The sequence below is a fragment of the Pygoscelis adeliae genome, unplaced genomic scaffold (genome assembly GCF_000699105.1).
Source record: "Pygoscelis adeliae isolate BGI_AS28 unplaced genomic scaffold, ASM69910v1 Scaffold38, whole genome shotgun sequence".
Taxonomy (NCBI): Eukaryota; Metazoa; Chordata; class Aves; order Sphenisciformes; family Spheniscidae; genus Pygoscelis; species Pygoscelis adeliae.
In genome coordinates, this window is record NW_008825614.1 from 20289777 (window position 1) to 20315071 (window position 25295).

Here is a 25295-nt window from a genome sequence, read left to right on the forward strand (position 1 = left end):
AGGTTCGGGAGCTGCAGATGGAGAGATGGAAGGGTAGAGATGAGATCTCATGTTGCCTCAAGTCATCCAGAATAAAGTCGCAGACTGTTCTGGACATCGACAAGAATAATCGACAGACAATGTGCTAAAAATCTGTTTTTCCGTAGTTTCCACATTGATGTGCTTTCCATCAGTTTACAACTGATGCATAACCATTTTTCTTCAGATAAAAATAGGAACATAGCGCTTTGAGATATTCTCCAAGATTCATCTGCATTGCTTTATTCAGTGTACATTCTTCATCTACACTGCTTTATTAAGCAACCTCATTAACAAAAGAACAGTCTATTCAACAAATTTGGGACTCTTTCCAAAGTAACTCATACAATCTTTACCAATGTGCTTGGGTGGCAAAAAATACAAGTATGCACACATCTTGATTTTTATTTGGCTACAGCATTTTCCAGCAAATTTTTCATTCCTTCTGACTGATTCAGTATGCCACAAAGTACAACAGGCCATGGAAAATACAAGCTGAGGGTTCAGAATTGCCTGACAGCCAACCCAGAGCTGCCGAGAAAAATCTAAATGGTGAGAAGTACATTTGCTCATGAAATTTTTGTCATTTGTAATAACTTCAACATTAGCAGTACCACAAAGAAGGATGTTCTGAATTTAAACGTAAGGGATAAATTAAGCCAGTGGGGTTGTAACAGTTTAAAACTATCTGAGAAACAGATCCAGGATTTTTATAGTGACTATGTGATGTTGCTCCTCACTCTGTTGGAAGATTTAACAGTATCTTTACCACATAAGCATTTTTTTCAATAAAATTGCTTTTAAAATTGTGTGTTGCTTCGATTTAATAGTTCAATGTGTTGCTTTACATTACTTCAGTCCAGTCCTGTAAATGCTATTAAGCACAACATTTAAAATGTTTTCTCATGAATTGCAGGGTAACCGATAACCACTCCTTTAACACTTTTAAAGGAAACCCAAATATCTCATGAAAATAAGTACTGCTTGTTTGCTTAGGTCCTGAATCCTTTGAAAAAAAATGTAATGGGTGGGGTGGTGACATTTACTTAAAAGGGTGCATTAATTATAGGAAGAGAGAAAGTGACAGCTGGAGTTCACTTAAAGCTAAACACAAAGAAAACTTCAAAGATATATTGCATGACTTAGAGCTCCTGTTTAGTTTACATGTGCACTCTCTAAAAGTATCTGCCTCCCTTCATTGATTATGCCAGGAACTTAAAGAGCTTATTTTTGCAATGTATGTAGTTGCATTAGATGCCTTCCAGTAGATAGTATGGTCCAGTTCTTTACGTCGTTACCTTAATTCAACCAAAATGACTGAATTTGTCTTTTGAAGTGTTTCAGAGAGACAAAGTCCTATAAATACTGTGAGTTCCTTAATGATAATAATCATGCTAGTTGAAAGGATAGCTCCTTTAGAATGATCTAAAATAAAAATAAGTATATATTCTTCCACAATTGCCACATAAATGCAGGCAATGTTAGCAGCTGTACTGAAAGCTGTAGAAAGTTTGACCCCTTATGTTTCAGTGTTTCATCGTGCCTGATGAGTATTTTAATACTTCTTTTTCTTTAGAAAATCTAGTTTGTGACTCTAGAGTGAAAAATCTTTTAACGCTGTCCAGTTTACATCCCCCATGGGTTTTGCTTGGTTTGCTTCTTTGCTTGTTGAATGATTTAAGCCTCATCTGAGCTCTCAAACCTGTGCATTTCCTGCAGTTTTAACTGTATCTTGTTGTGTTATAAATAATGACTCTGGCTAAGTGTGAGTTGCTGGCAAAGGCTTATCAATTTTATTGTGAGAGAAGATTCTGGATTAGTCTGCACGTTACCTTCCTTCTCCCGGCTTCCTTGGTATTTGTAGTTACACACACGTGCATGCATAGTGGCCTGACGTACTCCATCTGGCTTGAGATGATTCTATCCTCGGGGGCTGTTGCTTACCTTCGAAGTGATGCTGCCAGAGCAGTAGGAAGCAAAAGAGAAATACAGCTTTTCCACCACCTGTTATGAGAGCTTTCTCACTGCTACAGATAGCTTTCTGTGGAGGGACCGAGTGAACGCAGTGAACAGCATTAAACTTCGTGCAGTACCAGGGTTTAGGCAGGATCTAGCGCACTTATGCTTCCCCCTCTTCTTTTCATTCATGTGACTGCTTCATCTTTGCTTGCTGCTTTGGGTAAGACACTGGGTAGCTGCTTGCACCAAGCTGCAGAGTGAAATGTGTCTGCCTCATGCTTACCGTGTGGCTTAACCAAGTAATTCATCCCAAGGACTGGTAATCTTATAGTAGTATATCCAGGGCTGTCATAGATCTTGATTTCAAATTCTGTCCGGGTGGAATTTGAAGGGTTTGCCTTGGATTTCGGGGTGCTTAGCTACCTAGCGATCTCTCTGGGGGAGTGCCAGACAGCTGGAATTTTTGGAGGCCTCTACTCAACATGAGTGGATAAATCATACAGTGCATGCACGGTGAGTCCAACGCTCCTGGAGGCCTTCATCAACTCTGAGGCATATGTACAGCAAACTGTCAGATTCATTGGGTTCAATGCTCAGGCACAAGTCATTTGTACTGTACATGCACAATAGATCAAACATTTCCTGGAAGCACGGGATTTCCTAAGCCCACAGTATATGGCCCACGTGCCTATGTTTCTTCCTGGAAAACTTTGGTCTGCCCTAGATATATGGATTTATTTCATATAAAAGCAATTGGACTTAAGGAAGAACTAACACGACAAAAGAATTTGTCACCTCTAACAATAAAAATGTGCTGGAAATGTTTAAACTGGCTGCTCACAACCAGCTTTTGCCTGCTGTAGGCCATGTCCAGATGCTTCTTATCTTGCCCATACCCATTGAAAATTACATCTAACTTACTCTGCCATGATCTGCTCATGTCCTTAAGTCTTCAGCATTCAAAACTAGCTTATGCTGCTGCCTCTTAATCTATATGAAAAGAATCCTTTTCCAATTCACTTGAAAAAAAATGGTTAACAGAACGTATTCTTGTTAGTGTTAATCATTTGGGAATCCCTGCTGCCCTTTAGGAACAGCCTTGTTAGGAGAATGAAGACAAAATAGAGTCCCTTTCAGATTTTCAGAGACGCATTGAAGCCACGTAGTGCACTGTCTCTGTCACATCAGGCCAGCGCTGAAGTGATACGATTGCCAGTGTGGAGGAGAGGTCTGGGTCATGTCCCCAAAGGTCATCGTTGCCAGCAGGCAATACCTAGAGCGTATATTCCCTGCACTCTCCTAGCTCAAAGGGTCTGATTGTGAGAGCCCTCACATTGAAACGCACAAACAGAGAGAGATTCTTCTGCAATCTCCATGCTCAGCCGCAGAACGGTCACAATGTGGCCCTTGTTGCAGGCGGGAGACTTCTGTACCACTTATGAAAAAGTTGCGTAAGAGAGAGCTGAAGAACCCAAGGTGAAATGCATTTTTAAATGCTGGCAGGTAACGCTGGCATGCAAACTCTTCGCTGAATCTCCTAACTCCTGTTACTATTTTGATGAGTTGCAGATGAGTTATAAATAAATAAATGAAACTCTTTTAATTCCTTTAAATCTTATAAGTGTAATAAGTCTTTTCTAAGTTTTCAAATATTAAGATTCATTAAACAAGTCCTTTCGGTCCAAAAAATGTTTGTAGAGACAGAAAAGCATCTTTAGAAATAAAATTAATAGTTGACAGAATACAAAGACATGCAAAGTACTGAATTCCTGTGTTTTCAAGTCTCACCGATACAGTAATGTGATAACTCAGCTTATTTTAAAACTCAGCTTTGTAACCAATCAGATTAATCTGATTCCAGAGTTCAGCTAGGCAGCAGGATGAGAAAATTATTACTGAAATAAAATCATATTCTGCTTCTCACTCAAACACTCTGTTACAAGGGAGGCTGGGTGACACCTCCGTGAAATCAATGAGCATGACAGGTTAAATATTTGCTATGCTAGATGTTAGAGAAAGAAAAGGGAAACTTTAGGATCCACTGCCTACAACTTGCCTAACATCTGCAAGATAATCAGAAACAGAAGTGTGCAGGCAGAGTTGGGGGGATATTGTCTGAGATATGCCCCTCTCTGTGAGCAGAAGCCACCAAGCATGGAGAGAAGGAAACAAGCAGACAGCGAATAGTGCTGGAACAGGGTCACCAGGAAGGAACCAGAAGACAAGATATTTGGGGCAAGAGTGAACTGTGCCGTGAACTGTGCACAAAGATACTACTTCCAATTGCTGGACTCTGCCTAGAATTTGTACACATTTTATAAAAAAAAAATAGAGAGAAATATTGGCACATGACTGATTCCTAACATTTCAGAACAGAGAAAAATTTAGTTCTTAATAAAGAGGAATGAATTTTTTTCCCTATCAATGCAAGCTGCCATCCCCTTTTTTACATTTGGGAAGAGCTGAGCGGAGAGTGGGTAATTATTTTTTGTCAGAAGTTGGTGAATTGTTATGATAAACTGAAGGACAGAAAGATCTGGATACAGGAAACAACACTACTCTGGCACTGTTGTGGTTTTCAGGCACTACTGACTTCATTGGATTAAGTGGCTACACTGATAGAATGATTGCAATATGAAAAAGCGGATCTTAGTCCTGAAATGACCAGGACAATTTGCTTCCTTCGTCTTCCCCATTCCTATAAATGTGACTAATTGTGGTGAAGCAGGTTCACAACCTGCTGAATGAAATGAAGCATAATGACACACAGAGTAAGATGTCCTGTCTCCCTGTGTAATCAAGGATTAAGTGTTGGTTTTAACTACAAGATGGGTTTATTGCTCCCGTTTGTTTTATGGATTCTTTATCACCCATTACTTAATTAAACTGAAAACACAAGCCTGGCTTTATCATTAGTCAGCCTGTGAGCAATCATTGGGTGTCACTGAACCAGCTCTTCATGTGGTTTGACAAACCTTCACTTCGGGGATAGGATAAGAATTGTTTATTGGATTTGGCTTGGCTATCCTGAAATCGATGTGTGCTGTCACACCCTGAACAGCACACTTCTGAGTGATAAACAGAATATAAAATATAGGTTCAATGGGCCTGTTTTGCTATTGCATTTAATCAGCGTTATGAACATACACCAGGGCAAAACCAGAGTCACACACAGTTGAATCAGCCTCCTTGTGCCCCATGGAAATACCCTGCTTCTTTCCACAGAAAGCTTTCTACATTATATCATCATATTTCTCCTTACTGCAACTCTTTAACCCTTTCTTCTGTGACCAACATCCAGTAATAGAGGAGTTCTTAGATAACATTGGCCGTTCTCTTCTTTCTTTTTCTTTCCTTTTTCAAGGGTTTGGGTTTGTGCCTGTGTAGTTTGTTTTGTTGTTTTTTAATTCCACCCTGAAAACAATTTCAGCTCGTTCAGTGCAGTCACTGTAATTTTTGCTCAGTGCTTAAGGTTTGTCCTTCTCTCCCAGCATTTTCCATCTAGGAAGCCAGAATCTGAGATCCCTCCTGTGTTTAATTTAGTCAGCCTTTCAGATTAGCTCACCACTGCCCGTGTGTGTGAGGGACAAATGAAACTGAGCATGAGCTTCATGATTGCTGCCTACCTAAAAAGACTGGGTTTCAAATTTTCTGCAAGAACAACAGATTTGGCTTAGTGAAAACATTTTATCCTTGTAAACTTCTCTACAGACACTGAGAAAAAGAGCAAACAAGCCAGAAAGACTTGAGGGTGGAAAAGGTATCCAGAACATAGGTTTTCTGCTAGGAGAGTTCCCAGGTGACAGGCAGCCTGGGCTTGTTCAGCTAGTTCTACGACAGGCAGGCAGCTTGCTGCGTCAGTGCTCATTCAGTGTCCTTCAAGAATGAATTAAAAGCGGTGAAGAATATGATTCGCTTCCTCAGTAGGTTTGGGTTTTTTTTTTCCTGAAACTGTTTTGAACAGCTTTGACTGGAGGAAATGGAGACAACAGCCATTATCACATAAAAGCAAGACCACTTCCTCCAGGACAAAAGCCACAGGTATATGGGTCAAAACGGCAGCTGGGGGTCTTTTCAAACACATGAGCTTTTAATAGGCAGACTCAGAATAACAGCAGAAGGTTTGTACCAGACCACCTGGAAGCAAGCTTCAGCTGTTTACCAATAAGGATAAAGCACCTCTGTCTAACCTTTCTTGTTACAGGAATTTTACACAGCTTGATTTAATCCGGGCTGAGATAACAAGCCTCAGATATGAGGTTCTCAGGAGAGTTTGTTCAGCTGATTTGCCAAATAAGCTCTGTACTTTTAATATTGTTGTAAATGCACGTTAATTACCCAGGAACCTTAGATGTATTTGGTAAAGCTGGTTGTCACAGCAGTTGTTGCCGTGCTACATGGTCTGTTTTGCATTTAGCTTTTTGGTATGGTAATATTACAAAATAGCATACTCGCTGTGGGGAGAAAAGAAACAACCCACCAAGCCTCTTTCTTCCTAATATGGTGAAATTAAAAGCCTTGGTTTGAGCTAGCTGAAGTGCTGATGGAGTCAAAGCCCAAGGATCAGTCTGGTGTGGTGCGTGAAGAGCACAAGGGTCATGGTCAAGATTCACACTGGGAGGGCAGGAAATGTTTAAATTCCCTGACCATGACTAAATGATGGGAGCCAGCGATGCTATCAGGAAAAAAGCCCTCTTCTTGTCCCAGCACGTGTCTGATTCCAGACCAGCGAGAGCATGTCTTCCTACGATTGCTGGTGTGGGAGCTCTGGGCTGTGTTATATAGCAGATGTAGGGACTTATTTTTCACAAAGGTTTATGCTAAGCAGGGTTATGAATTGCTCAGTGGGCAGCAGCATGGGGGTCTCAGGCAGAGCCCAGAGATAAAGAGGAGGCCGGGGAGAGACAGGCTGCGGCAAGATGATGGGCACCCGCTGCATGCCTGACACCAAGCCTTGGCGTCTCTCTCTGCTTGTACAGCGCCTGGTGAAAAGGGGCCCCAAATGCCATTAGAGTGTCAGGAAGTTTTGCCTTTTTCCTTATTTGTGTTCACTATCACCTTTTAAACAAAAGAGCGCCACTTTTCACAGCAGTAAGCAATTGGCTGGTGGGAGCTGTTTCCCTGTCCCCACCAGCTCCCAGCTGAAGATGTGGGGGTTTCTGGCTGCTTCTCAGGGGTCCTGCTTCTGCTGGTTAAAAACTCTGCTCGGGGACACGTGGTTCAGTATTAACTCGTGATATTTAAGTCCTGTGAGACTTGCATTATTTTTTTTTCCTTGCTGATGCAGGAAAGAGAGAGAGAGAGGTGAATCCAGATATATAATTCCAGTAATTATGATTTGTCAGGTACCCCAGTCATCTGAAGCTTTGCAAACAAAAGCTGACAGAAACACTCGTGTCTCCCCAGAGGGAGAGCTACATGGAAAGCACTCAAATAGCTTTAACCACACTTGTGTCACAAATTCTTCTCAGATTTGCTGACTGTGGCTTGTTCTAATTAAAACAATAACAGTTTCAGTGCTATGTTTAAAAGCAAACAATCATTTGCTGTTTATGAGGGAAAAAAGGATAGAAACACTGAAGATAGCACTTCTCTTCCTGGAGGACGTGTGTCTCCACAGCACCATAGTACATTCTCTTCTGCTGAAATACTGTCACCCATCAGAAAGCTTTGCTTCCCAGCAGCTGACCAAGAGCACATGGGCAGGTTTGGCAGCTGAATCATCCGTATGACACCTCTGTGTGTTCAAAAAGGGGCAAAGGCCTGAGCTTTGCCTTTTTAAAACACTGATAATGTCCACAGCTGGATTTGTTGTGCTCCATTGTTTCCACCGCCGCTCCCCAACCTGGGGCTCAGACCTAACCCAGAAAGAATTGCCTGGGACCACCCAGACGAAGCGAGGAGGCTCCAGGAACCTCAGGAAAGCAGCCAGCCCTTCGCTGACAAGGGGGGGATGCAGCAGAGGTAGCAGCACAAAGGGGGAAAAGCACATCCAGTCAGCTTTATTAAATAATATATTGTTTATACATCCATTATGAAAACGTTGACAAGGAGGGAAATACTGAAAAGGAAGTATCTTTTTTTTTAGTGGAGTAAAAGTGATGCCTGTGGTTTTAAACAAAGGCCTGTTGGCAGGATGATGCCATAAAGAAAAGGAAGAGAAAGGGAAACTGCGTTTGAATTAATTCAGATAAGTGAAGGCCAGAAGACCCTATGACAGAATTTTCCATTAATTCCTGTAGTCTAGCTCTCTGCCATAATTACGTTACCTCCTGACTCCTTTGTACAAATATTGTTGTGGTTATTATTACTATTTACTGTAACTACTGTAATTACACTTCCAAAAGCTGCTTGCAGTATTACAATCATCATAATGTGAAAGAGTAAAGTCAGACAAGACTATTGTGGTGGGTAGTTTATAAGATTTTGTATGAATTTGTATAACTGTTTTCAGTTGCAAGAATTTACAGTGGGAAAAGACAAGAACAAAGGAGTAAGGAATCTTTGTTTTGATTGCATCACTGTATTGAATCGTAACTTGAAAGTTGAGTTTTAGTGAATCATAATTTTTTTTTAACCTGTGACCAAAACCTTCTGCTTGGCCTAAAATATACTATTTCATTTCAAAGACAAATTTTGTTAAGATTTCATTTATTTTAATTTCAGTTTTAAAATGGATTATTTTTAAAGGATTTTTTTAAAAAAGGTAATTATTCTTCTGAATTAATATATTTCAAGTTTTTAATTCTTTTCTGGAGCCAAGATGAGTTTGTAAAACATGTCATGGTTCCCAAGTCTGATTATTTTTCCCCAAAGAAGTTTGCACTGAGGCATTTCAGCCAGTAAGCAAAACAGGAAGGGATAGAAAGAGAAACTGAGGCACAAGGAAGTTAAAATACTTTTCCAGTGTCTCATTAGATGGGTATCAGTGTTAGAAATAGAAATTGCATCTCCTGAGTCCCCCTCTATGGTGGAAAACACTAAAGGATATTAAAGACATAAATTATTAGACACAAAACAAATTTCCAGCCATAACTGTTATGAGCAACAGAGATCATGAAGACCACCAGAACTGTGCACTTTGCCTCCAACATCTTGTTCCCTGCTCCCTGGTACAGTCACGGTTGAAGCCCTAGTTGTGTGCTTTGTCGGCATGGTACAAGTTAGCATGATAGAAAGACAGACTATTTTTATTTTCATCTCTGTCTCTTTTCAGAAAGTCTCTCCCTCGTTGTCGAAGAATTAACAGGATGCTTTCCAATGAGTCGGCACCTCCTCCTGCATTCAGTCGCTCCAACTCACAGGCCTCCATGGACAGTACCTCCATGGAGGACTTCTGGTGCGAAGTGGAGAGCATCAAGGAGAGCAGTGAAGATGGACCTGAAGAAGCAACACTCCTGGAGTTCAGGCCTGCTGATGGTGAGCACACGAACACCACTTCTTCCTCACACCTTGGCTTTGCCTCGTCTCTTTAGTGATGCCCTGGTCTCCTTCTTACTGTCATCCAGTACGAGCAAAAGTGCTAGGCTGGGTCTATGATTATTGTAGCTCTACTTCTGAATGTCACAGTCAATGTACGAGAGATCACTGGAGAGGAACAACAGTTCAACCTGGTTTATGCACTGGGGCTGGTAACTGACTTCTGAAGTAGGTTTTTTTGCACCAATTTTATTTGTACTTCAGGAGAACAGATGTGGTGTAATTCAGAAGAGAGAGGCACTAAATGAAAACTTCTTCTTCAGCATTAAATAAAATAAAACAAAACATATAAAAGGATCAAAAAGTTCATTTAGTATACTGGAATTTTCAGCTTTCTGGCTTTTGGTAGGATATAATGCAGAAGTTATGAAAGTCTTGAAGCAGTTTTTGGTTAGATATTGTTTGCTGCTATCAGAAATTTGATAACTGCCTGTTTCTCAAAGATGATCACACAATTTAGATATAATTCAACGAGACATTAGAGGTAAGTCTGAATATAAGGCTGCCTACATCAGTCAGACTCCCCACTTGTCAAAATTCATTCATCACACAAATTATGCTGAAGGTATTACTACCTTATCCTGTTACCTTAACGTTTCCCCCTCTCCTTTTTCATAATGTATTTGGAAAAACATGTAATAGTCTGCACTAGCTTGTTGCAATGCAGCTTTGTGTTAGATGATTTGATAACATCTAGAACAGCAGTTCTCATTTTTTTCCCCAATTATGACCCAACTTACAAATGCATTATATTGTGCAACACAAAATATCAGGTGTTACTATAGGATGAAACCAAATTTCTTTTGAGGTCATGACCCACTGGTAACTGCTGCAACCCTTTTGTGGATCATGGCCACTAGTCTGGTAACTACTGATCTAGGGATAGATTTTGAAACAATGGTGTGTTCTTTCCATACAATTATTAACATGAGTTGACGATGTATTTTTCATACCTTGACATGCAATGGGATGTCATTAATTCTGCTACCAGGAAGAAGGGTGAAAAGGGGGAAAGGGTGCTACTTTATTAAGCAACCACATATGTAACCAGTCACGATAAGTATCCCACACAGAGTTGTCTAGCTCCAACCATGTACCATTTCCATGGGGAACACCTCCCACTCACTAGTTCCAGGTAGGGCTCCCCTGGAAGCAAAAGAAGACCTCCGTTCACCAGAAGTCTCGGTCTGCTATGAGGGCTACGGTCTAGCAGCTTTAATCCAAACTGCAGTTCTTTGTGCTGGCCTGTGGTCTCAAAAATAAATCAAGGTGTAACATTGAAACTTTATGGTTATTGTTACGGGAAGGCAGAAAAGCAGTCTGCCTCAATCAGTTTGACCTTATTGGGAAAATTCCTGTCTGATCATGCTCTCTAGCTTAGAGACCCCAGAAAGAGATTGTGAATCTCTCGGTGTCTCCTTCATGCAATTGTCAGTGTGAACTGGGTGTCCCTGACTTGTCTGCGCGGTCAGGGGACTGTCACATATCTGTGAGTTACCAAGCCTGATAAGTTAGTAGGACAAGGCAATACAGGAGCCCATTTTCCATGTTCTCAGAAACTTTTCCATCAGTTTCATCACTGCTGAGCTAAATCTTCACAACAGTGCAAATTCTGCTGTAGTCCCACACTACCCTTTGCCTGATTACACCTCATTACATTGCATTGATTTTTTTCCCCTCTGTCCTGAATTAAAAATGAGACTGCAAGGTAAAATGCAATACATGTCCACACTTCATTTACCTTCATACTGTTGTTTTAAACACATATATATTGCATACACCCTCACACAACCAGGCAGTGCTTGTTCTAGTTATTAACTTCAGGAATATATTCAGTCTAGGATTATAAATCTTGGAAATAATAGTGAGTTCTATTAAGCTCCTAATAGGATAATACTCCTTGTCGAGAATCAAAACACTGAAAATCAACGTGGAAGTCCTCAGGGCAAAATAAAAATAAATATTCATCACCCTTTTGAGATGTCTTTGAGAGGAAGAGATGCAGAATCCGTAAGAAGGAAACCAAAGGGTGATAGCAGCCAGGCATCACTGATACTGTCGAAACCACACAGCTGTTTTTTTGCCAGACCACGTGTGCAAGGGGAAGACATCAGCACACTTAGTCTGTTGACATTAGTAACTACAGTCAAGAAAGAAGAGAAGATCATAACAAGTGATACAAGGGATGAAAGTGTAGGGGAAGAGGAAGTCACGGGGTATTTAAGATGGCAGTGATGTGCAGAACTGCTCTAACACTTGGTGTTACAAGGCTGGGATGCTGTGCGTTATTTGAGGTTATATCTGAAATTCAAAGAAAGGCACACCTCTTTCCTAGCAATCTCTATGAGAAAAAGAGAATTACCAACCAGAGGGAACCCTCTTGATTATCTGTTTGTCTTCTGGTGGAGCAGAATCAAACACAGTATCAAGACCCTGCTGTATAAGTAGTGATCACTATAAAAGTCATGTTTTGTAAAACAACATGTTTTTCTTTTAGCCTTTATTTAAACCTATGTATCATAAAATTTTGATTTTTTTTTTTAATACAGAAATTCCTTCTCTTTAATAGTTTTACTCCTCTGGTTGTTGTCATTGTTTCTTAGTCTATTGTTTGTGAGTGGTTGGAACAGGAAAAGGGCAAAAGCCAGAGAAAACAAATCACAGGGGCGGCTGGTAAGTAGGCACAGTTTCATGTCTGCTTTACTATTTTTCATAGCATCATGAAAGCCAAGTTTGATTAAAAACTAAATTCTTGGAAAGAATATGTCAGGACAAAAGCCAAAATGAATATAATTAAGAAACTGGAATACAAATGGATGTGGCTAGAACAGCAGCACACAGAAATTAAAAGAGACCTTGTTAGAAAGAAGAGTGAGGATGGCAGAAGAACCATTGGTTCAAGGAGGGGAAAGGAGGAGCCTGTCATCCTATCTGTGGATACAGAAAGGATCAGAGCGGAGACAAGCTGTTTCACGGGGTACAGGGCTGGTCACATCCCATCTAACACACAGCAGGGGTTTTAGAAGCGGATATTTTTTGTAGAGCTTTGTGAAGAGGCAAGGCAGTTAACAAGCAAGTCAGCGAAGGCACACGTGTAAGATACTTTCACTTGTCCCTACCATCCAGCCCTGCAGTTTTCTTTTTTGTGTACCTAACTGCCAAAGTGCAGCAAACTGGTATCTATCAATCTGCCTGCATTCTGGTGTCAAGAAGAGACAATAAAGGGAGTGAAAATACCAACCTGCCATTAAGACCAGTGCTGGGACAAAAACAATAAGGGCATTGACTAGTTGTTTTATAGAACATGCTGCAAATTAATCCATTTCCTGTTTGCCATGTTTATTTGTAATACCCCCTCTTCAGTCAAAGCTGGAATGCAAGTATTGTCTTGTCTCAAACAGTGTATTGCTGAGCTAGGATTGTTCACAGACAGAATTAAAAGGAAGGCCCTCAAAATCTCCTATGTGAAGAGAGATTTTAAAAGACTGTGACTCTTTACTTTAAAAAGCAGACAAAAAGACAATGACGACAAAATTTAAAATTGCTAAATGATTTAGAGAAGGTAGGTTTGGAGCTTCTCCCTGTCCTACAATGACAGGGGATATTCATTTAATGTACCAGCTAGCAAGCTGAAATCTGAGGAAAGAAAATACTTTTTCACACGGTGCATAATCTCACTATGGAACCAGTTGCCGTGTTGAACCATTTGAGAAACAGGTTTTGAATAGGATTCAAGAGGGTATTAGTCACTCATCAGGATATCAAGAAACCCCGGATATAGAGTGCTAGCCAGTCTTTAATTATTAGAAATCAGGATGATACCTAGCATGCAAGGATAGCTATTTCTGCATCTTCCACCCCTACCTGACCTCCTTGATACCTACCCCCTACCTGACCTTTGCTCTTTAGTGAGTGGCTCTGGCTCTTAACCATCTTGTCCAAAACAGGCTGTTGGATAAGGTGGACATGACGCTTCTCTCAGTGTGGCATCTTCACTAGGTGTCTGATTACCAGCTCACCCTCTGGCATCTCAAATCTCATCCTTAGTGTGCAAATACATTATTCTATTGTATACACCACTACAGTATTTTTGCCTATTTTAATTGGAATACCAACTTAATTTCCACCTGCCAAATGGCTTCATCCAGTACAACGTGGTATAAATGGTAACTGAGGGGATTTATGCTTTTGAATGAGGGGTTAGTTTTTAGCGACATTGCTGTGCCCAGCTAGGCACCCTACGGCCTTCTTCACACGAGTGTGTTGATGCACAGGTTAAAAATACCTCTTCTGTTCTTCTCCTAAGCCTCTCCTGTGCAGAGACTGCCAAGCTGAAAGTTGACATTATGTCGACAAAACTAAATTAACTTACACTTGTGGCCTAAGAAAGATTGGAAGTGGAGTCTTCTTGAGGTAAAGGCTAAGGCAACAGTCCACCATGCCACCTCCCTTCCTTCAGCCCCCTCTCCCTCCCGTGCCAGGCCTGGTAACATGCTCTCTTCCTCCGCAGAAGGGGAGCTGGAGGCAGAATGGCTGCAAGATGTAGGTTTATCTACACTGATCTCGGGTGCTGAAGAAGAGGACGGCCAAGCCCTGCTGTCCACTCTGACCCGAACTCAAGCTGCCGCTGTACAGAAGAGGTACAACACCTACACTCAGACCCTAAGGAAGAAGAACAAGCACACAGTCCGGGATGTGCGAGACATCTTTGGCACCAATGACTCTTCTGTAAGTAGCCAATGCATCCTAGCGAATGCTTTTGAGCTTAATTTTTATGCCTTTTGCAAGTAGCTCATCAAAGCTTCTACCAGACAGGAACCCTTTTCTGCTGACAACATACAGACAGCCAGTAGCAGTACCTGACACTAAGTCCAGACTTTTAATGCTCTATTTACTACATTTTGAGAGGAAAGGAAGAAACCAAATAAAATAGATGGCGCACAGTTTTGCAACTAACCTGTAACATAATGTATCTGTTACCAGCCTTCCTCCTGCAATCTCCTATCGAGACTAACATTTACTCCTTTATTTCTTGGAAATTGGTGAGTTACTCTTGGCAGCTATTCAAATTTTTGCTGGTTTCTGGGGACACTTGCTATTTACTCAGCAGTCTCAGTGGTGAAGTAAAACTTCTCTAATGAAGCAACTGGGGTTCAAATATGCATAAGCAATTAAACACCTGCCGGCATGATTGCAACTGGTACACTGGCAGTTACATTTCACTTACATAGCAAATGAAAATTCTATTAACTGTTCATTTGCTTCATGGCTTCAGAAGTGAGCATTGGTGGTTTCATCCAGTTTTCCCTGAGGATAGCTCTAAACGCACCAATTCTTACCCGTACACATTTTGATTTTGGTGAATGCAGTCAACTGTGTGAGTTTAGTCCAATGCTCAAAGCAACACACATGACTTTACACGTGTCACTCATGATATCTTAAATGGGAGTCACCAATAAGCTCACAAGCTCACCTTTGAAATTAATATTAAAGTTCTTGCCATTACAAGACTCAAAGAAATTCTTTTTCATTATAAAATTGCTTTGTCCTTTTCTATTTGTCCTACCTTCTCTTCAAGGTGTGGCATCCTGGATGAATTTAAAACAAAAAATTGGGAAACAAAATTGTAGCTGCATAGTTATATTAAAATTACAAAGATATTGTAATATCTTTTTGGTTGGGGAGTTAACTTATTTGTCTCCAGTTTAAGTATCTGGGCTCTTTTGAACCTCTTGCACATATCCCACAAATATATCCAGAAGCATCCAGTAGTTTCCTGTGGGCAGACTTTCCTGCATGAGAAATCCTCAGGCATGTTTGCACGAACATTAAAAAGCTGATGGCATTTCTTATTAGATTAGCACACTTCTCCTATTTCAAATTTCTGTTAACCTTAATGTGCTTAAAAATTTTAAAAATTATAATAAAGCTTGAGTTTCCTAATAAATTTTAATCAGCCAAATAAATGTTGTACCCATTCTCTTGGATGGGCACATTATTGATCTATTTTTGCCCTGTTTATTTTTCACCTCTGTTTCTCACTTGCTAAAGGAATCAGGAGTTTCAGGGCCGTTGCCCTTCAAATCACTGTTTTACCTCCTCTGAAATTCAGCTCACTTACTAGTTCTGCATTGTGAAAGTCTGAAAGATAAGACTGGAAAAGTAATTAAGACTTCTAATTCTTCTTCCCACAAAAATATGCAGTTCTGCAGGGTGCTTACCTAAATGTTAAACACAGGTACACAAATACAGCTGCAGAGGACTCCATCACCTCCCTCCAATGGATTGCAAAAGAAATTGTATTTCTAAAAGCCTGCAAGTTTCCCAACACCCTTTAGGCGTTCCTATTGACCATTGCTCTTATCTCTGCTGCTTATTATGGGATTTAGAAAGTCCATCCTAATTATCAGCTCCTCAGGGACAGATGCATCGCGGGGGGGGGGGGGGGGGGGGGGGGGGGTGTTGTGCCCCAAGCTGAGGGTGTTCTGAGCAGCTCTTCATCAGGGGGTGTCAGCTGAAGCAGCCCTTCACGCTCTGCTGCCTCTTTGGGCATGGCACTAGAGCTATCGGTGAACCTTTGTGATGAATCAGTTTGGGAAAGTGATCTGGAATAAAAACCACCCAGCCAAAAAAGAAGAGCAACAGGGAAAGGCAAATCTTTTCAGCACAGCTGCTGAAGAAAAGCTGGTAAAAAGACTGCTTGAAATGACACGCAGGAGTTTTGCTTTCCCATCCTGCTTTTTAGTGAGGAAGGGAAGAAGTAAACATGTTGCAAATAGCAAAACAGCTTTAATTGCTTCACCTAACTCTATAATCCTCCTCATTAAGAGGATGGACTTACATCTTCTTCCCAACAACCTAAGCATTACAGGAGCCTAGAGGGATGGGTCACAGGATGGATTACTCTCTTCTGTGGCTAATGATGAGAGAAAAGGTGATTAGCTCACTAGGGTCACCTGAGATGAGATTTAGGGTACCTATTGAAGAGGCATAGATAGTTGTCACCCGGGGGGAGAGGGGGGAGAAAGATTTGCCCTAGTTTCTTTTCTCTGTTCTGAAAAAAGCTGCCTGCTAGATGTTTTGCTATTACTGCCCGGTGGCCAGTGTCTGTGTGGGTCAACACAGAGCAAAGGGTGTTTTTCCCTCATTCTGCCTTGAGGTCCATCCCCTCAGGGCAGGAGTGCTCCCTCAGCAGCCCAAGTGGACTGAAATGAAAGGAAATGAAGCCATATTTCCTTTTTGGGGAGTTGTGTTTTGTTCTTTTTTTTCTGCTGGCCACCCTGTAAAGGTACTGTGATCCTGGGGACAAAATGCACGACCTGTGGTACCTCGCCCCTCTGAGAGTGATGCCTCGGTCGAGCAGCCTGCCCCAGCTGAAGTGCCTCTGCTCTGCTTCAGACAGGCCTACATGCAGCAGGCTCAACTGACAGCCACACTGTGGAGATTTAAATTGGATGGTTTATTAATCACAGTGGCCTGATTTTCCTTACTGCTGGTACCCCGCTGCTTCCATTAGAAGCTATCAGCTCTGCTAGTGCTCAAAGCCTAGAAAAATCAACAGCAGAATACAAATTGGGGGGGAAACATTGATTTTATTATTGGAGGGAAGAAATGAAGCACCATGTTCATTAACAGCACAACCCTGTACATTGTGATCAGCTAAAACTCTTCAAGAGTTTTATGAGCATTTTACTTGAGCAATGCATGAGAAAATCATGTCCTAATCAAAGAAGAATCACTAACTAACCAAGAGCTATTTGCATGAAAAGGCATTTGTGATGACAGTGCTCGGAAATATGAATATATCCAAAGCATGGGCAACTTGTATCCTGACCAGAGCTACAAGGCTATCCTCCTTTGCCTTTATTTCCCTTAGCTGCAGGGCTGACAATAGAATTTGGTCACTTTGGTGCTCCGATGATTTGTTTTTACATCTTCTACAATGACAGTATCTACTAAAGAACTGTCTACCTCATCTCCATCTTTTCCTTGCTTTTCTGGTTTCCTCTTCCCATTGGAAATTCCTGTGTACATTGTGCCAGTAAACATTGGGCTCATTTTTAGTATTGGATAATGAGAACTGCCTAATGAATCACTTTCAGTCAGAAATCAGGATATGAGAAGTCTTGCCTTCGCTGGAGCTCCAGCCAAATGAATAAAGCTGTACCAATTTAGTTAAGGACACAGTTTGACTCTTGGTCTTTCACATTCATTAAGACACGAGCTTCCAAAGTTTTTTAATCTTTTTTACTAAAGACACATTCTGTATCTTTAAAATTCATGCATTAACAAGGTTTTATTCCTAGTCTTTCCTTTCTTTGTATCATGCTATCCTAAGATTAAAAAAAGGGGGGAAGGAGGGGTTGTTGGTCCTGTTTGGAAGAGATTTTCACAAAAGAGACAGAGATTTGGCTTCTTTATGCACTCTCCCTGCGGAGGCTGGGAAATGAGACCAAGAACACAATGTTTTTAGCTACCCCTGATATTGTACATGGTTCATGATCTTCAGTCGCCACAAGCTAGAGCAGCCTGCAGGCTCTTGCAAGCACTGCTGGGTGCAAGGCAGAGTTGTGCTTTCAGCTCCCCTCTGCGAGCTCCACCATGCTTAACAGAACCTGGTTACTGCAGCTGCTTCACTATTGATTTCACCTGTGTAACAAGGCTGGAAGGATTTTTTCCTTAATAAACTTGACTCACTGTAAATCTATTCTGAATACCATTCACGGGGTCAGACATTCTGAGCAGTGAAAGTAGATGAGCCAGTTGCTAATGTTTACCATTAATTTCTCCATCTGGATCTTAAGCAGCAGAATAACTACTTTTATGTTTGATTTTCCCAAATTGCTGAGGCAAGTTTAACTGTCCCCTCCACTTCCACACTCCCACCTGAAATTTATCTTGCATTTTTATGTCCTAAAGCTTTTTGTGTAAATGTTATGGGATTTTATCATAAAAGCATCCTACAGTTCTCCTTTTAAAAAAATCAATGGTCCTTACAGTCTTCTGGCAAAGGAAGTCCATGTGACTCAAATCCTGTTTCCTCTCAAGTTTGCTGGCCATTGAATGGACTCTCTCAGGAGAGATTTTATTCATGTTACATTTGACTTTGTTACCCAAATAGCTTAGAGGATAAGATTGAATAAAACAACTACAACATTATTTCAGGCTTCCAATTGGAAGAGATGCCTGTCTTTAAATATACGACATTTTTTAGCAGCCTGAATGCTGCTCCTGTGCATTGGCTACAAATGGGGAAGACAAAATTTCTGCCCTGAGGCATTGCTGCTTGTTGATAAACAGCTGAATTAGCGATTTAAAGAGCGGCTGTTGTGGGCTCATCGGTGCCCTCAGCTGCAAGTTCAGCTGGAAAGCTGGGGGCTGCTCCGTCAGGCTTGGGGGTGAGGCAGCAGGTTTGGGAAAGGAAGGGCTCCAAGGGCTCCCACCAGCATGCAAAGGACAGCAGAAAAAATACGAGGCTGGTTTGGGGCATTGTATTTATTTTCACTGAATACCCTTCAGAGCATTTTTTAAATTCTTGACCTTTTTTTTTTTTCACCCAAGAGCATGCAGATGAGCTGCTACCGCCCCGTGTACACACGCACACTCAGATTTGTCTTATGACGACTCCCAAAACTGCTGAGAACAAGGACAAAACTCAGCTGCCAAGAAGAGGTGATAGTGCTTGAAAGTCACCCCCTGGGCTTCAGAGGCCCTTCTCTGCTGTGCCACACACGCTTCCCCCATTTTCACACAGTGCAGAATGATTTCTGGAGTGGAAAGAAATGAAGTAGACTATAGAAAAGATCTTTTTTCCCCAAAAACTGTTTTTGCGGTTCACTGATAAAGTGTTAGTATATAACCTACGGGAGGACATCCATCTGTTAATAATTTGCTGGTGCCCAAATCCCAAAAGGTGGTGAACAGCTTGATTTCTGACAGGTGCTTGGAGCAGCGGATTTTCAACGTGTGTCAGAGAGTCCTCAGCAAGATTTGTGGCCAAAATGATTAAAAGCAGGATGGATTACAATTTGACGAGGACCTTTCACTTAGTACAATTACGTACAGCAATTTACTTGGGTAGTTTGAGTCATTATATAGGACAGGACTCATTAGCTACAGCGAGCTGCAATATTACTGACCTCAACATGATCCAAATCTGTGCAGCCTGGGGAAGATTAATTCTCAGGCTTGGCTGTGAAAAATGTACTCTGGCGAATCACAACAGGTTGTTTAAACTTGGCAAACGAGTGTAAGCTGAGAATGATACGCTGTTGCTTGAACTGTAGCAGTTTCTGTCCGTAGACGTTTACCTTCACTGCAGTCTGATCATTTTTCCTTGCCTATCAGCCCACATTTGAGACAGTTCCAGTGTCACCAGTTCCTTCTAATGGTATCCAGCTTCCTGGGCAGAAGCCAGTTTGGAAATCAGTTAGCTGTGAGTATGCAAACATGTAACCAGTGTTCACTTCCTCCTAGGAAAATGATAGACAGAAAGATCCTTTTGTGGTTCTGAGGTTAGTCCCCTCTTCTGTGTTGGGGCCGTGCTGCTTATATATTCTTAAAATCGTTGTCAGCTTATTGTCATGCAGGAACCAAAGTTTCTCATTCAAGACCGGTGTTGTACAGACGCAGACTGCTGCCCTTGAGGCATCGGTGTCTAAAAAGTACTGATTGTTGCAAGGCTGGGAATGTAAAAATAACCTCTAAACAATATGGTGCAGAATTTGTCCAAAATATGTCAGTGTATTTTCTTGTCGCAAATCATGAAAAGAAAGATGCATATTTCCTTCATATTTCTTCTCCAGTACTGCAGAAACAGTAGTATTAGAAATTTATCATTTTTCTGGTTCTACCCTATTATTCTGATCTACTAGTGGTGTTATTTTGGACATCCCTTAAACACTTTGCCCTGTCAGCAACTGGCAGTGCTAACGAAAATGATAGCTCTGCTCTACTCAATGTCTGGATAACTGTCAGCAGCCTTCCACAGGAATGTCCATCTTTTATTTTGAAAGCTCTTCCCATCACCGTTGCTCAGGGCTTAACTAAAGGGCTATCAATACCCGAGTTTCAAAACTAGTCTCTTAGATGTTTACCTCTGGATATAGTGCCACAGACATTTTCCCTGGTTGCAAAAACTGTTCATTTTGCTGCTCTGCTGATACCTCTGCTCCGCAAGCAGTTGTACTAGAACAGATGGGGAACCAAATTGCCAGGGACACTGTGGGTGGTCTGTGGTCTCAGGTCCAGGGATGGAAAGAGAGATGTAAAACATCTTAAAACAGCTTGGCCATTAGGTAACATCTAAGGCCACAGTTCAGAAGCCACTTAATAACACACTTAGCTTTTTCATCCCAGACTTGCAAAACAAAGGCTGGCAAAACAGAGTGTTGCAAGAAATGTTTAATTTCCTGTATCTGTAAACTCAATGATTCAAAAATCATGGGGCATGCACATGTTTATAAAACATGTGATGCTTTTTAATTCACTTTCTGATTTCCGTGGCTTTTGAATGCACTTGGGTCATGTTACTAAACTCTTCTCTGCAGTCCTGGGGGCTGAAATTTCACTTCACTTCCAATGAAAATTATGATTCTGTTCCAATTGCATGAGTCTAGGAGCTGGACCTTAACAGAAAATGTAAAATTGTCCTGAGATGTGAGAGATCAGTCATGAAAGTTGGCAACACTGGAACTCATGCATGTTATCACACTTTGGACTCCATGACAATAGGGTATTTCTGTACTTGATTGTGCTGATTTCAGAAGTTTTCCTTTGGCATCCACTAATTTCAGCAGGTGACTAAATTTTAAAGTAGGACAATAAGTCATTTCACAATATCTACCAGAAATTCCAGTATAGTGTTCTTCAAACTGGAAGATTGTACATTGAGTCCTGTTTTGGTGCTACACACCTAAACTAGCAACTGTGAGAAATATATGTATGTGAGCATATAAAAGATATGCACAATGTCTTATGATTGTAAGTAAGTCAACAGTGACCTGAGAAACTGTGTCAACAGCATTTTTCTGTCAGGAACTTTTATTTTTAATTGTTCATTAGACAAGTGCCAACACAGTTTGCTGGCCTGGGTAGACAAGGTTGGAGTACAAAAACTTGATAATTCCTGATAAACAGGAAGTTCCAGCTTGACTATCTTTCTCACGAAAAGCAACAAGTTAAATAATCTAAAATGAAAATAGGGATTTTATTTCTAAGGGGTTATTTCCTCCAGACGAAACAGGAACATGCTGTGGTTTACACTGAAATTCCTCTTTGAAGCACTTCCTTTATTACTTTCTCAAGATTTTTGTCATCTTGGTTCAATTTTTTAATGTCTCTGTACCAAATGCAAGCATACATTCAGCATTCATATATAATTTCCCTTATTTTCAGCTAATAGCTGTCTAGACTGCGGACTAGATAAAAGCAGCCCATCTGTAACAGAAGAGCTCTCCTATGAGGTCTCTTTCTCAGAATCCATTACGGTCCTTCCAAAAACCCAAGAATGGCCAAAAAACCAGAGGTTCAAAAAGGAAGACTCTGCTTTGCCTGTAAGTTTGTTCTCGACATCTTTCCTCAATTGTTTTCTTTAACCCAGTAACTTCCTGCTTTATCTCTCCAGCACACTGGAGTCCGTTAAGATACATTAGCTGTCCTTTGCTATGTGTGCTTTATAGAGGCTGCCCGCTGTGCCTGCCTGCCGCTTGTGACTGATTCCCAGAGAGGCACCAAAGCTAAACTGGATATCCAAGCCTGGTTTTTACTTGTACCCATCACAGAAGAATATGTGTAACTCAATCCACAAATACTGCATCATCCACACATTTTTCACATAGAAATAAGGACCAGTTACTGGCACTAAAACTAGCAATCATTTTCATTACTGGTCTGCTTTCCTACTTTATTCCCCCACAGATTATCTGCCTTTGTTAACACATGGATTTAAAATTGCTTCACAGATGAAGGGGGGAAAGCAAGCCTTAGTCGTGCAGCAGTACTGATTGTCTCCAATCAGTATTCGGTTCAATTACGCTATAGGAGATACTACATGAATGGTTAAAGGAAAGTTTATCACATCATCCAACCAGACATACACTGAGCAGTTGTGTCATTATCTGGAATTATTTCTTGAAATCAAGGAAGTCAGTTTTCTATTTCCATCAGCCCTCACAACTTCCATTACTGAAAACTGGAGCATTAGGTTTGTGCTTCAGACACCACCTTTTTAGTGAAATGTGTGAAATAGCTGTAAATTATTTGGAAGCATTTCCTGAATGTTATGATGTCCTGAGGCCCTGAACTAATCTGAAATTGTTGCTATCCACACAGACATTGAAATCTCTGAAAATTATCCATTTGTCCATCTCAGGCACCACCAAGGAAGAAGAACCTGAGATGCAGAAGTAAGCTTCCCTGTTGAAAGGAGGGATAAGACACCAAGTAGATTACAACCGGTGTGAAATCCCTGTGCTTTAGCATGTCTGGGTTTTTTTGTGGTGGGGGTAACTTGGTGTCCTGTGGAGAGTAAGGATACCTCTGCCATCATCATGATTTTGGCAAACCGAAGGTTCATCCTTGCTCCTTGTAATAGCAAACCTAGGATCCCAGCCTTCACTACAACACACTCACACGCAATTTGTTCTCTGAGACAGCTAGGACAATTTCCAGTTGATAGAGCAGGGAAACTGGTGACACACAGGGAAGAGAAGATGCCACATTGAATATCACGGACCTGTGGATGCATAACTGATTGGTATTAGAAAAGGCCAGTATTGTGCTGGAGATGGGCAACTATTCTGCAGGCAGGACATAATTTTTGTGTGCTCGGAAGAGTTCACGAGAAATATGCCAGGTCATCACAGACAGAAACTTTCTGAATAAAGTCAACAATTGTAGCTGTTGATGTTGGCATTTCTCTTATTTCATATGCTGCCACTCATGGTATTTGTTTTTTCCCATAATGGCTCAGCCTGTAATGGGCCCCAGCAAAAAAATCACCTCTTGCTCTGTTACACAGAGCGACCAGTCACCTACACTCTGAAGGCCTATCTCTCCTTCTTCAAGGTGGGCCAACAGGGCCAGACTGAAGTCTACATAACATCATACTTTCTCCAGGGCAGGTCTGACACATTAATATAACCAACTTCATGGATGGCATATACCGAGCTGCAGAGAGAGAGATTATATATCATAAAATAGCGTGTCCCCTGCAGCTCCCAGAAAAGCCAACTCAACATCACTGTCTGCATAGGGTTACATGCAATTTCCCCGTTGTGGGACCATGATCAATGTGACTTCGTTGAAGATACTACAGAACTAAGAGTCAGTAAGCATTTCATGCCCATCTTAGTGCACTGTATAGTTCCACATCGACGACATGTCACACAACATCAGATATGATCCTTAGCCAAAATGCTAGTAATCTAATTTTAGGATAGCAGAGCCTCCTTCAGTGCTGCACATTGTGACTCCACTGTTTGTAACAAAAACCACTGGAAAATTGTGACACAAGACAGAAGAAAGAGGCCCAGCCCCAAACCTTGTGTTAACACTGCATCACATCATAGTGATCCCAGGAGTCAACCAGCCACCATGGAAAATCATTGTAGCTACCTTTTGTAATAGGTTTTGGAGTGTTTGTCATTTTTTCTTGGCAAGCGTACTTTTTCTCTTTCCCCTCAGAAAATATATGTACACTGTGTGATTTTTTCTTATTTTCAAGATGATTTATTGTGCTTTGACTGCTGTTGGACTTTTTGTATCACTGGAACCAAAATGCATAGATATTCTTCAGTGTTTTATGTGTCTTCAGAAGACTATCCTCCATGTAGCTTTTGTTACATTATTAAGTCTCGGCGTAAGAGTAACAGTGGAATTGCTGCATTCTGAGGAGGGAAGATTCTGGCCTAAAATGCCCCAGACAGCATGTAAACTAGTTATTCTATCCCCTGCACTCTTTCTGCCCCAATTATGATTAACCCCTATTGAAAGACCATGGGCAATGTGATTTAGGAAGTCCGAACCTACATGATCTAGATGTCCTTTGTCCTCTTTTATTCTTGAGATCTGGTGTAAATTTAGTTCTGTTTGACTGCCTTAATCTAAAGATGGGTTAAACCTACTGAGTCCAAATTTGTTTAAAAAAGGGAAGACTGGGCTGAAATCTCCAGAAGAAAAACATTATTAAAGGCTGGGTTTCCACTCAGTTCCCTAAAGGGAGGAGATGATTTGTAATGCTATTTATTTATACCTCTGACTAACAATTACTGGTTTAAATTATAATTAAATTAAAACAACATACAATACCAAAGATCCACGGTTCTTTGAAAAGCATGGTTTTTACTATAACTTTGTTATTATGTCTGACAATTATATCAAAAACTGATGGGTATTTGTTCTTTTTGACATTTGTACAAATGTTTCTGTCATGACGCAACATTTCTGGCTCTGGTCCATGACACTGCAGTTTGTAAAATATGTAGACGTCTTCACATGCCCTCAAATTACTAAGTATCATTTAGTTCAAGTCTACTTGAATAAATTCTTTCTCAGCTGCTGGGAGTCCTGTTTCCAAGCCTAAATGCTTCTTGAGTAATAAAAAGTACCAGTAAATTGGCAGGTTGGCATCAGGACTAAGTGATTTTGCTTCTGGACTTTTCCTCAGGTCTTTAGTTTGAACTCTCCTGTAAGACCTCATAAATTAATAGTAATATGCAAAGCAGGCATGGATTCATTACACACACACACACACGATTGATATACAGCCATATCTATTATGAAATGTGTCAGCTACTTCAACAGCATTCAAAGACGCCCTGGGGCAGGCAGAAGCAGAG

At 41.0% G+C, this 25295-nt stretch overlaps 1 protein-coding gene across 1 annotated transcript in view; it reads left to right on the top strand.

Annotated features, from left to right (window-relative positions):
- The window catches only part of ARHGAP28 (Rho GTPase activating protein 28), a 73277-nt gene that overhangs the window by 32989 nt on the left and 14993 nt on the right, over positions 1-25295 (top strand). Inside the window, exons 2-5 of the mRNA XM_009332986.1 lie at positions 9194-9396; positions 13967-14184; positions 19804-19891; positions 21853-22010. Coding sequence (XP_009331261.1) covers positions 9194-9396; positions 13967-14184; positions 19804-19891; positions 21853-22010 — 667 coding nt within the window. The remainder of the gene's footprint in view (positions 1-9193; positions 9397-13966; positions 14185-19803; positions 19892-21852; positions 22011-25295) is intronic.